The 14,111-nt window shown below is 33.0% G+C and overlaps 1 protein-coding gene across 3 annotated transcripts; it reads left to right on the forward strand.

Moving 5' to 3' along the window:
- The first annotated feature begins 4,273 nt into the window (after positions 1 to 4,273).
- On the forward strand, positions 4,274 to 8,282 carry LOC132645562 (protein indeterminate-domain 11). Of its 3 annotated transcripts, none has more exons than XM_060362602.1 (5): positions 4,274 to 4,637; positions 4,759 to 5,025; positions 5,474 to 5,876; positions 6,642 to 7,024; positions 7,608 to 8,282. In XM_060362602.1, the coding sequence occupies exons 2-5, from the start codon at positions 4,857 to 4,859 to the stop codon at positions 8,171 to 8,173; spliced, it is 1,521 nt and encodes a 506-aa protein (XP_060218585.1). In that variant the 5' UTR covers positions 4,274 to 4,637; positions 4,759 to 4,856; the 3' UTR covers positions 8,174 to 8,282. The 3 variants fall into 3 exon arrangements, with proteins under 3 accessions (XP_060218585.1, XP_060218595.1, XP_060218603.1); XM_060362612.1 differs by having other exon boundaries at positions 4,274 to 4,594; XM_060362620.1 differs by having other exon boundaries at positions 4,275 to 4,637; positions 7,611 to 8,282.
- The last annotated feature ends 5,829 nt before the right edge of the window (positions 8,283 to 14,111 follow it).

The following is a 14,111-nucleotide window of genomic DNA, read 5'->3' on the forward strand; positions in this document are numbered from 1 at the left end:
GGGAACTATCCTGATATTGATTGTAATATGGGCTTATGCCTTTCTGACTTCCCGTGAGCATGGGTACCACGAGGGGGCCATTGTGCGTGTGTGTCGTTGCATATTATCACGTTCAATTTATATACGTTGTTATACTATCAATTTATAATTTAAAAGCCAATTGCATTTTGTCACTTGAGTCGGTGAATTGGAGAAGAATACCTTCATTTTCGTATTATGAAGATGTTTGATTGGTTACATAATTTAAGATTTTTTTTTTTGTTTTGAAATTTGTAATTAAATTGTTTCTAAATGTATAATAATGTTATTCTTTTTGGAACAATCTTTTTAGAACATAAAAGAGTGTCATACTATTAAGTGAAAAGAGGAAGTAATATGTTACTATTTTTCTTTTCTTACCAGAACTAATATGCATTCATAAAAAACTATTCAGTTATACAAAGCAGTTAGAAGGAGTCCTCTTTTACAACCCAAATTGGGAAGTTTTCAACCCAAGAGACTTCTCGAAATAATGGTAAAGTTTAATTTAGCTAATCTATAGCTACAAATATTAGCACGTCTCTATATATCATTAATTTAGATAATATCTGAGATATCAGATGTCTTCTCACACGGTAATTATATCTCAAGAGGGAGCTATTCTCCAATTAAGCATAGAAGTCATAGTTGATGAGTCTAACAATATCTTTATATTCTTCCATCCTTACTCCGCCGCAAAATGAATTGCTTTTTGAATCGCCAAAGCTTCATTATCACGACTTTTCCAACAAAATGAATTAGATTACCATATGCATGAAGCACATTGCTACTATCACTCGCACTGATATTGTAAAATAAAATTATGCAGTTACGTATTCCTTAACAAGAGCCATGGGCCCATAGAGGGGCTATGTGTATTGTCTGGTCACGGACGAGTCACTCATGCGTCCAAATCAGACAGGCCGTCACTCCATTGCAGCTTCCCTCAAGTTGTGAGTAGAATTTTCCTCTTCAATCAGTGTTTGTACTTTCTGACTATACAGAAAAGAAGAAAACATTATAGGCATTTTCCCACTGGCTTTCAATTTTGTTCTTTCTTTTGTCTCTCATCTCATCCTTGAGTTGTATTCCGTCTGTATTAATTTATATGAAGTTGTTTGATCAGAGTTTAAGAATTAAATGAAGACTTTTGAAATTTATAATCTAAAATGAGTCATAAATTTTTGTCTGGTTATAAAATCATCTCATTAAAAATAAAATAAGAAGTTTAAAATTAAATTATTAGTACTACTAAATATTGGAAGATGTTATTTTTTTTAGACTAATTAAAAAAGAAAAAGTATCACATAAATTAGGGTAGAAAGAATACATATAACTATAATGTCCTCAGTAAAATATGCACTCACCGTGATTAGGATTTAGATACTGTACTAAGTAGGTTTGATGTTAAGTTTCAGAATTTATCCCTCACATTTATGCTTTTAATTTTTTATGTACCTACCAAAATCAGCACAAAATAGTGAAAAATCACTTATGTTTCAGTAAAAAAAAAAAAAACTTTTTTATCCTACCAAACACGCCCTTACACGGTTTTCATGTTTTGTACGAATTTCTTGATTGATATGATAGCCAAACATAAAAGATCCGGAATCAAAGTTTCACCATCACCCGTTATCTAATTAAATATTTTCACTCAATTTCCTTAATAAAATAATGAAGTTCACACGTACGAGATGTATTAAACTTGTACATGTAAATAAACAGACAAAAATGTGTCCTCTCTTGCTAAATTTAACGCCATCTAGCACTTAATAAGCCTTCTCCTTAATTGATTTCTTTCTTATCTCATTGCTGTCATGCATATATACGATCATATTATATGTATACAACTTATATTATATATAAGGTGTTGGTAGGTACTGAATTATTTTGGAATATAATGGACCCACTGCTTTACGTTTGCCTCCTCGTGAACTCACAACAGAATTATCTTACATCACCAGTTCACCACTACGAATATACTCAACACCTGATACATCCAATTCTATTTACTTATTTGACTGTATTTTACATCCAATATTGAACTTCAGCAAACGCTAATTAATTAAATTCTAGCAGCCAGAGGTAGATGCCGTGTTTGCAATATTGGATTCATTTGAACTTAGTATTTCCAACGTAAAACATAAAGTAAAACATAAATTAACGTAAAACATAAATTTATGCATATATAAAAATTCATCAAAACTGCAACAAATAATATATCTGAACTTAACACCATCTATCACTTAATCAGTCTAGCCCCCTTGCTTCTACTCTTCTCTTTACTAGTCCTAGGCACCCCGCCTAGAGGATTCATTAAAAAATGTATATACATATATATCTGAAACCATAATTTTAAATATATAATGATCGTTCGACGCTACAAATCTTGAATATTTAACCAATAAAATTTAAGTTCTGATCAATTCGCCTCTGCTCACAGCTCACACCAGTGTTTTTCCTCATAGTTCATGTGCTCTTCTTTCATATTGCGAAACTAGTTCCTTTTGCAAAAAGTTTAATGAGTGACTACTGTTTTAAAATGGGAGCTGAGTTGGGAGTGCATGTTGTCAGACTTTGTTGTGACCAATATCCCATTTCCGAAACTAAATTATTAAGGAATAAACTAGATAATGACAAACCGAAAACCACTAGTATAGTTATTTATTAGCTTATTAATTATATGGTCATTACATTAATAAAAATATATAGGTGAATAAAATTACTTTCTTTCTTTTGTATCAGAATTCAAAACTCAAAAGGTTTCTTTAAAGTCTGATTGTTTGTTAAGGACGTATGACCTCATTACCGTGCATTTCTTTTTTTTTCCTTCTTTAATTACCGTGCATTATGCCTTTGTGCATTTGTACATCCAGTGCCCATACACATATGCCACTGCACATATGATGGATTTTCACTAAATAGAGGAATATTAATTGTTCATCACTTGGTCAATGCAGACTTGTCTTTCCATAATAAGCCGCCACATCTTTTTTTCCTTTTTGGCCTCTTGAATAAATAATTAAGAAAAACTCAAAAGTGGACAATTGCAAATAATAATCTATCGAATGAAAATGATATATGTGGGTTTATTCTAATGCAAAGAAGTCAAAAAAGACAACAGTTTTATCAATTTTTTACAATAACACTTTTATTGCATGTTTGAATTGAAAATAAATTAAAGGCAAGAGCTTTAATTAAACTCGAAGATTATTTTATATTTTGTAACATATTAATCAAATGGAATAACAGGATATATTTGTAAAATCTAATCTTATCCTTATTCTTTTTTTCTTTTGCTGTGAAAGTAGGATTAGATCAAGGAAAGTCAATTTGATGGACAAAGAAGTTCTTAACTGAAGTGAATATATAATTACTATCACCGTGTTTCAAAACTAGAAGAATATATACATGCGTGATGTTATTATAAACTTATCTTCAATCAGAGATATCAGGTTCGTCAAACTTTGGGAATATAGACTCGCCTTTCATTGCGCATTTTATATCTAAATTAGACTTTGAACACGAATTCAAATTAGTCTATCATCAAAATGGATATCAAAGAAAAAAAGTCAGCTACTGGCTTTTCTTCAATCTTAACCCTGCTGTGGGACGAGGAAAAGGAGTAAGCTGAGTTAATTATACAAATCAGTGCAGAATGTCACAAACTTTCTTCACTGTTAGAAAAGTAGTTAAGGCTGAATGATAACAAAATGAAATGAAAAGCTAGACATAAAAGAAGGAAATTTAAAATTGTAAGCTTTTAGGGGCAAGATCATGCATGTCGGTTAGAAATATTAATCAATGACTCAATCATGCATGTCACTGTAAATTAATAAAGCTTGCATTAATTAGCAGAGGGGTCTACTCCTACCAATGATCATGCTGCTGTACTAGTCCTTTTCAGGTGACCAATTTACATGGTGCACTTTTGATGATAATTTTAGATTTCTCTTTTCATCATGATTATAATTACATAAATTTTCATACTTATTTTAAATTATAAGAAAGATTTTTTTTTAAAATTTCATGCTAAATCAAAATACCAAATATCAAGTGAAACGGAGGAAGTATATGCTTTCAACGTCTCCATCTCCGATCCTTCCTTTGTCTTTCTCAGTCTCTTTCAACACTTGTCAAATAGAAAGCAAACTCTCCTTTTAGATGAGTACTGTATGTTTGATTTTTTGAGCTACTTTATTATGAGAGAATGGAAAAGTTGGTGCAATTAGGAAAAAGTTTTATAAATTTTAAAACAAAGTTTGAACATTATTGAAAGGGCAATATACATACTATAATAGGATATGATAAAGAAAGATTGAGATATTTCAGCAGGGAAGAGAACAAAAGAAAAGACAGAAGGAGCACGTCAGAGACTTAGCCATAGGGTGTGGAGAGAGAGGCCTTCTCATCCACATCTCTTACCTCTCTGAAGTTTTTTCCCTTCTCTCCTTCTCATTTTGTTTCTTTTTGGTTTGCAAAAAAAAAAAAAAAACTACTACTACCTTGTTTGTTGGGTTGATGCCAAAGGAAAGAAGAAATTAAACTAGCAGTAGGAGGAGGCATGCAGTTGAAGGTTCAAACAATTTCAAAGAGGAACTAGATTTTTTCTTCTATATGTATATTGTCTATCTGTTCACCTACTATGGTTTAGCTTTTTCTAGGTTTTTGTTTTATGTTTAGATCTAGCAAACATTTCCTCTTAATTCTCAATAACTTTTTTGTTCTATTTGTAAGCAGAAAAGAGTCATCAGGACTTTGATAGTTGGTTAGCTGCTTATATTATTAGCAACAGAAGAAGGCAAAAGGGCTTTGATGATTCAAGTTATTCAACAAACATGTCCAGTTTAACTAGTGCATCTGGTGAAGCTGCAAGTTTATCTTCTTGCAACATGAATAATGATACTGCTGGAGCCAGCTTCTATCCACTTCAGCGCTTAATTACACCCCAAAATCAAAATCCACCACAACAAATCAGGAAAAAGAGAAACCAAACAGGCAACCCAGGTATACTGCTGTATTGATCATTAAATACTTTTTTTTTTTTAATCTCAATTAGTTTTGTCTAGCAAACTATTCAGTTTTTCTTTTTGAAAAAGTTTTGCACAACCTAGCTATTATGTCCTGTCTTATATATTTTCCGGTTACTAATTCCACCTATTATGGGCATGTATTTACTTGTTGTTTTAGACCGTAAGTATACAGAAGTAAAACTCATGTTTAGTTATATACACCATCAGCATATGGATTTTGATATTATCAAGTCATTTAGTGAGTAATTAACTTGCATTATTTTCCGATTATAAAATTTACATTTTAAAGAGTTTTACCTATAGATATCATTAGGGTGATTACGAAAAAAAATAAAAATTATAAAAAAAATTCTTTCCACTAACGATGTATATAATAACTTAAACTTTTTAATTAATGCTCATCTGATTGATTTTTGGTACAGATCCAGAAGCAGAAGTGATAGCTTTATCACCCAAGACACTAGTTGCAACCAACAGATTCTTTTGTGAAATCTGTAACAAAGGGTTTCAAAGAGACCAAAATCTACAACTCCACAGAAGAGGGCATAATTTGCCATGGAAGCTGAAGAAGAGAGAAAATAATAATGAAGTTGTGAGAAAGAAGGTGTATGTTTGTCCAGAGTCAAACTGTGTGCACCATGACCCATCTAGGGCATTAGGGGACCTTACTGGAATTAAAAAGCATTTTAGCAGGAAGCATGGTGAGAAGAAGTGGAAGTGTGAGAAATGCTCTAAGCGTTATGCAGTTCAATCTGATTGCAAAGCTCACTCCAAGACCTGTGGCACTAAAGAATACAAATGTGAATGCGGTACCCTTTTCTCAAGGTATGTAACAATAGAATAATACTTGAAAATAAGACAAATTACCTGGAAGCCGTTTGGATGTATAGGTTTTCTTCTTTTGTTTTTTCAAAATATTATCTCATTATAAACTGGACTGATTTTTTGAAGATAAGTTTTTCAAATTTTTTTCTCACAAAACTTCAACTATTTATAAGTGAAATTCATGTCCAAAGCACAATTTCGATATTTCAAATACTACAATTTTTCAACTTTAACTTTAGAAACTCTTTTTTAAATTTCAATCAAATTTACGTTCAAACGCATTAGTATAAATGTAAAGATGACTTGGTAGTGTTAAATTTTTTTACATTGACATTACTTAAGGACCAAAAACATTTTTTGGCTACAGGAGTATGAACACGAACACGATTCCATCAAACTTTTTTAGACTAATCATATACTACGAGTCAGTGCATCTACTGTTTCTGCTTTTGAATTTTGAGTTCATCTTTTTGTGATTATTTGGGGTCTATGTGCCTAGGCGTGTAAAGTGATTATTGTGGTCTGGAATTATTACATAATGTAATTAACATGATATCAGTATCATATTTTCACCCATGCATTCCCATAAGGGGACAAAAACAACTATTGGCCATTTATCTTTTGTGCTTGAAGTATTAAGCCATGTTTTTTGGAATATGCAAGTTCGTTTGTGAATTTTTGTGACGATGCGATAGTGTCCTTTTTTTCCTTTTTCTGTTCATTACTTTATTATAACTTTAATCTTCTTGTTTTCTTGTATATCAGACGAGATAGTTTCATCACACACAGAGCTTTCTGCGATACTTTAGCTGTAGAGAGCGCAAGAGCAATAACTGGAAATCCAACAATGTTCCCGTCTCAAATGAACCTCCAGTTCCAACAACCCCAGTACTTTAGCAACCATGACCAGCTTCCACCAGCTACATTTTCCATGAAAAAAGAGCAGCCAAGTGATAATTTCAGACATATTGAGATTCCTCCATGGCTAATGACTAATTGCCAACCATTTGCTGGAGCTGGTCCTGGCCCTCCACCACCCCATAACTTTAGCTCATCATCAATCTTCCAAACTACTAAGTTAGACCAAGAATACTCGCAGAGCCACAAAGATTTTAATCTTCATCAGAACCCAAACCCTAATCTTGGAGGTAATGAACTTAACTTTTTACCGTCTCATTTAAAAGTTTATTTCACAGATCATATTTTTTAATTATTTAATTATATGATTTGATATTATTATTTTTTGCTTCGTTTGATATATTACAAATTAGTATACAATATAGTTGTATAATTTAATATATTTGAATACATTTTAAGCAAAGTATAAATGTTCAAACTACTATGAGGGTTAGTTTTGTCATTTTATTATTTTTAATCCATGTATTACCAATACCAAATTCTTGTTTCAGATTTTACTCTTGCATAAAATAATATAAAAATTCTCACATAACACGCATGTATTACTTTTCTATATGAAAAACAAAAAGAGAAGAGCAACGTCCAAACGTTATACAAGTTAAAGTTTGTTTTCTATGTGGAGATTCAATCTCCTAAAAGCTCAAACCAAACATTGTACTTATAATTTACTGTTGATTTTTATCTGGAAATTAATTAAATCTTCCAAAGCCCTAACCAAACGACCCCTTAATTGTTTATGATTAAACTCATGTCAAAGATTAAGTTGTCAGAAATACTACATTTTTATTTATCTAATTATGTCTTCAACCGCAGCAGGACCAACATCAATAGCAACACCCTACAATTCAACAGGAGAATCTGCGGTCTTGTCACACATTTCTGCAACTGTATTGTTGCAGAAGGCAGGTCAGTTGGGTGCTACAATTAGTAACAAAGCAAGTGCTGTCTCAGCAAACACAGGCCCAGACATGCTGATGAGACAAATACCCCGCAATACTCACGTGTCTGTTGCTACTACCAAACAAACTGATCAGAATCTGTCCTCACGTGAAGAGCTGAACACTACTGGGCCTGCAAATATAAGTGGTGGCACTGGCATGATGACAACTTCTTTTTCTAATTTTGCTAATGCTACTACTGGGTTTGAAGGGTCAACGTTTGAAGATGCAATATTATTCGGTGGATTTAACAATTTGAATTCAAAGAAAGATGATGATCAGTACTTCAACAGAACAATCAATGAGGATATGACCAAGGATTTCTTGGGTTTAAGACCTCTCTCTCATACTGATGACATTTTCAACATTGCTGGTCTTGTTAGTACTACTACTTCTAGTGAACATGATCACTTTAAAAATCATAAAACTTGGCAAAATTAATTAGCTTAGAATCATTCTCTTTGAGATACAATTCCATCCTCGGAGAAATTAAAATATTAATTCTTGTTGGTACTATTTAATTATAATTGATTTGGCTTTATTTTGTTGATGCGCGGGTGTGTAGTTACACATTTTTTTGTTTTATAGATGAATTGGAGCTAGTTGGTGAGTACCAGCTAGTACTTGCACCAACTTCTTTTTACTTTCCTTTTATAGGAGTAGTGATTTATAAGTTCGTGATCTCTTACATGGTACGTAGGTACATTTTGAAAGAGCCTTTATTACTATTGATAATTCTGTTGGATAGTGACTACGTACGTCTAAGTGCCCAGTTCAGGATTTTATACGCAGTACTTTTAATAGCTTCAACATTTGTTGCATTCAATCCCTTATGATGACTGATGAGTGATATATGAGAGGCCGGTCAGTGGGTTATGCATAGGTGCGTGCATTTATAGGACAAAATTTTCATTTATTTACTGTTTATTATGTCCATATGTATGTTATGACTAGCAAAATTAAAGCAGTCAAATTCAGGTTCTTACTTTGGATGGATAGCAAGTGTCCCATATTACTATCAAAGGCTTAGATTTAATTAATAAATGTTGAATCTTAACCACGGTTAGAATATCAGATATTTCCATTAGTTTTGTGAAATTTTAGTATTTCCACCTACTTTCTCATCTGATTGGCGCCTAAAATTGTCCCAATTTTTTTGGCAACACCAAATCTGGTAGCAGAAAAAAATCTATCAGATTCTTACCACGGAAATCAAGTTTCTAGAGATTACAATTATAGCAAAAATAGACAAAAAAAGAACCCAAAGAAATTGAACACAAGAGGAAGAAAAAATAGAGACCAAGCAAGCATGATGGCGGATTTCCTTTTTGGCTGGAAATAGGCCGACTATTGACGCTGATTCTTTTTAATCCATTCTCAATATTTTTGAATCAGATACTTGTTTTTTGTGTGTTGCTTATAATAAGAATTATCAAGTAGTAAGTTGCATACAATTTTATGTTTCTGAAATTATTCCCAAGTTAACATTTTGAAGTGCGAAGGTACTGAGAGTTGACCCATGCATTAAAACATTTGAGATTATCCATTCTTTCGGTCAATCGGATTGTCAAACGGAAAAATAAGAAAAATGTACAGAAATGAGAAGATTAATGATCATCTTCACGTAGATCGTGGTTCAGTGTGTACAAATAAGAAGATAAGTTAACTAATGATAATTATCATCCGAAAATCTTGCAAGAATTGTGGGATTGCCAAATCGAGTAAATATATAGAACTATCTACAGTCACATCTCTCTATAGTGGCAGAGTTTGTCCGGAAATTTCATGCCTGCAATAGTGAGGTGTTGTTATACTGTCATTCGATAGTTAGATCTCATTTAGCTGTTATAAACAAAAGTACGCAAACAATTAATTTTTTGTACTTTTTATGTTATAAGCGAAAACAATATACTTGTAAATTTTAAAATCTCAATTGATTTTCATATCTCATAAATTAAAAATTTGAAAAGACTAATAAATTACTACTAAATCCATAACTAGTTGTACCACATAGATAAAGAATTAAAATCTATGGAACATATGAATTTTAAATTAATTGAGAATTTAAATATTTTAAGTTTGACGTAAGAACTCTACAATTCTAGGTTGTTTCGTAAATTCTAGTCTCTTAGTGATAATATAACGCTTGAACTGACGAAGAAATTTGTCCAAACTTTCAGCAAAAACAAATTCAATAGTTTTCCCTTGAAGGTTGTCTATGTGCTTAACAGTTTACTCTTCTATCTCCAAGTAGCAGTAGATTGAGGCTCTTTGTTACACCTCGAAAAAATTTCATGTCGTCATATGATAGATAGACTAATGTAGGGTGAGACGAATACGATGTTTCTATAAGTAAGAAAGGTTATTTAACGATCCTAGTTAAGATTTCAAGGATGTTGGAAGTAAGAGGAGAAAGTTCCTTAAGAAGGGCAAAGTATATGTTGTGTTTTGGAAAAATTCCGTAAAGTACCGAGCTAATGTTGACTTAATGATGTCTTAAAAGAGAGTTGTAACTCTCCTTAGATTGGTAATGAAGTGTTAAACAAGTATCAAGAAGGTTCCATAAGGATTGGAGATCGAACGAACGACGAAAACAATTTCCGAGAGGTGGGGTTATACGACCGCTTATACGGTCCGTATAAGGGTCTGTATAACACCCAACAGGAAGATGTTTTCCATGATGGTGAACCACGGTTACTTATACGGACCGTATAAGTGTCCGTGTAACACCCGACGGGCTGAGTTATTTTCAAGTATATAAATGTGATTCCACTTCATTATTTTCATTTTCCACACTTCTCCACTTCTCTCCAAAGCTCTAGAACATTCCACACATTTCATATACAAGAATCCAAGGGAAATCAAAGGCTCATATCATTAATCCAAGGGAATCAAGTATAAGGAAGCTCTTAGGGGTTACTAGAATCAAGAAAACTTTATGGATTGAAGCTAGGGTTTTTCTCCAAGTGAAGTATTCCCATCCAAATGTTATTCCTACTCAATCAAAGGTAAGTTTTATGATCATTTCATGATTTTTGGACTATGGAGAGGTTGAAAGACTTGAGTAGAAGAAGAAAGTAGAAAATGAAGTCTAAATGTAACTTTGGTGATGTTTTTAAGTAGTGAGCTAACTTGAGTCATGATTACTAGTATAATATGGATATAATCTTGTTATGGAAGGTAATAATGGTAATGAAGAAGCATCATATGTAAATATGCTAAAATGGGTATGAAGTTGCTAGTATAAGTTGAACATGGGGGTGAATATTGAAGGCTTAGTGTAATGTGATTACTTGAATTGGATATTATGAGTGTATTATGAATGTTATTGTGGTTGTTGGGAGTTATTTTGTGATATGGTGGAAGTTGACGAAATAGGGGAAATGCTGCTCAATTTTCATTAGACTATGAATTATTCTAGTTTGAATTTAAAAGTATCATTAAGGCTTAACCATGGCATGAATCCTTCTACATGTAGATTATTCAAGCTTTAACGGTGAACGTTAGATAGTTGAGAAGACAAAGAGGTATGTAAGGCTAACGCTTTTTTCAATAAGGCATGGTTCCTTGGCTATATATATATATATATATCCTTCCATGAGTTCTATAATGTCCTCCAAACAATTCTATCTCTAAAGCTCCTAAAGCTCATGATCCACGATACTTTCATGATTTCCATTGCATCCTTTATATGATAGCTGGCCCTTCAAGGATAGACATAACCAAAAACGATAATGGTAGTGATGTTGATGATACTTATGGACTCTTAAGTATACGTGTCTAAGTATGTATGACTATTATGTAACACCGAGCTTATATGGCCGGGTATAATATCTATTGCGCACACACCACTGCAGTTGGGTACGGATGACACTGAGCCTTGGTAGGGCCAGGTATGTATAATCACCGAGCCTTGTCATAGCCGGGTATGTGAAACCACCGAACCTCCATGGTCGGGTATGCTATGAATATGGATACGAATATGGATACAGATGTAGATATATGTATATGTTTATATGTGTGTACACGAGCATGCATTAGAAATAGAAGGTCCCTATGAAAGACAAGTAAGTAATTACGATGATGGCTCTACTATCTCTCAATTCTCCCATCTTATGATGTTGATTATGCTTTACATACTCAGTACATTATTCGTACTGACGTCCTTTTGTTTGTGGACACTGCATCATGCCCGCAGATGGCCAGGGAGACAGGCTTGATCCATAGCATTTCTTATTCAGGGACTACATAGAGGAGCTCCATTTCATCCGGAGCCACAACTTTTGGTATTATTCTTTTGTGTACATACATGGGCACGACGGGGTCCTGTCCCGCCCATATGATGTTACCTACTCTTCTTAGAGGCTCGTAGACAGTTGTATATGGTTAGATGTCTTGAAGCCTTGTCGGCTTATGTACATTGATGGGGGTATAATTGTTAATAATGTTATGAATGTATCATTGCCCCTAAGATTTGCATGAATGACGGATAGAAATTATGATTTAGTTATGTGACCCACCTAGAGATAAATGTGGATGTACGATAAGAGGTGCCCGGGTGGGTTAGCACCGGGTGCCCGTCATGGCCCTCCGGTTTGGGTCATGACACTCTTCATCGACACTTTTGTTATCACATAATATATTTCTTACAAAACAATATTACACGCTATTTCAGTATGGTTATTATAGAGAGGTAACTTTACAAAGAATGTACCGCTATAATAGATGTCATTGCTGTTATAGGCAGAGTGCTGTTATAGAGAAGTAAAATATAACATGAAAAATCGGTTCAGGAGAAAATCGGGCCATTATAGTGAAATGCTGTTATAGCGAATGACAATTATATAGAGGATTGACTGTAATACACTAATCATTGTTTGACTTTGACCTCTATTTTAGTTAATTATATTGAGACCATTGATATTAATATGGCAATATCCATCCAAGTAAAAACTTGAGAAAATGTAGACGATGAGTATTTATTTCTTTCTTTTTTTAAAGAATCTCGAAGTCTCAATTCAACATTGCTCAAGCAAAGAGCCGAGCTGGCTCGCCTGCAGTTAGCTCAGCTCAACTCGGCTTGGTTTTAGTCAAAATTTAGTTCGACTAGACTAGATTAAAGCTCAAGTTTGGTTGAGCCAGCTCGACTCAGCTCGATTGGCTCGTTTTGATCATGTACTAATTACTCTATAACTAAACTTCCTCCATTAATCTTAATTAAGTTAGCAAAGTGTCAATTAATAATTATATTTATTTTAATAAATTTATAATTTTGTATTTCTTTAATTAATTTGACGTGATTAAACTTTTTTTTAGACAACGTTACTTAAGAATATTTTTATGGGTGGTGCAAAATCTAATGAATATTTTAAATTTAATAGTTCAAAACTTAAAGAAATTTAACATTATACAAATTTCTTGAATTTAGTATTTCTTTAGTTCTATTGTTTAATTTTTTTGCCTGAAAGTTCATTCTGTGTTCAACATTAAGTTAATGGCATTAAAATTTGAAATTCGAGCTCGGTTATAATTTGACAAAGCTCAATTGAACTCAGCTCGGCTCGGTGTTATAAAAAGCCCGATTGAGCTCGGCTCGATGCCCATGTCAAAAGAAAGGCTGCTATTAGAAGTTAAACTGTGAGGAGTATCTCTTATCTCTCTTGAACTGCTAAAGAGAGAAATTGATCAAGACTTTCTATACGTTCCAAGTTCAAAGGTGAAGACTAATAAGTTAAGTTATTGAGCAATTGATGGATTAATAACTCTAAATCTACATATAAATTATGCCAATTATGTAATTCCTTGACAAATTTACTCAAACCATTTATTACTCCATCTCAATTTGGATGATGCACTTCACTAGATACACAATTTTGTTTTAAAAAAGTAAAACTGCTCAAACTTGTGTTGTTAAATAAATGGGAAAATACACAAATGCCCCCTCAACGTATATTCGGATTAATTATGACGGATCCAACCTTTGCGAGCGACCTATTACCCCCTAGCCTTATTTTTTCTGTATTTTTGTACCATTTTTCGACTGACATGACACAAAAAATATTAGATGCCCAGTTGCACAGTGGAGAGTGTTGCACACTCTCCGCCACATCGGAGCCACGTTAGTGCCACATTGGTGTCACGTAAAAAATATTCTAAATTTTATTTTAAATTTTAATTCTTAATAAATAATTATTCCTTACAATAATTAATAAATATGTAAGATCTTTTATTTTTAAGATAAAAGGAAATTTATGTGGATCCCACTTTAACTTTCAACTTTTGTGCTCTTTCTTCATTCTAGGGTGGGCGTTCGGTTTTTCGGTTCGGTTTTATCAAATTTCGATTTGGCTATTTCGGGTTCGATTTTTTGAAAGTGGAC

The sequence above is a fragment of the Lycium barbarum genome, chromosome 1 (genome assembly GCF_019175385.1).
Source record: "Lycium barbarum isolate Lr01 chromosome 1, ASM1917538v2, whole genome shotgun sequence".
NCBI classification, from domain to species: Eukaryota; Viridiplantae; Streptophyta; class Magnoliopsida; order Solanales; family Solanaceae; genus Lycium; species Lycium barbarum.

Excerpts from the sequence above, each read along its gene's own strand:
- LOC132645562 (XM_060362602.1), top strand. The coding sequence starts at position 4,857 with ATGTCCAGTTTAACTAGTGCATCTGGTGAAGCTGCAAGTTTATCTTCT. Across the intron at positions 5,877-6,641 it reads TGCGGTACCCTTTTCTCAAG|ACGAGATAGTTTCATCACAC; the intron begins GTATGTAACAAT and ends CTTGTATATCAG. Across the intron at positions 7,025-7,607 it reads CCCAAACCCTAATCTTGGAG|CAGGACCAACATCAATAGCA; the intron begins GTAATGAACTTA and ends CTTCAACCGCAG.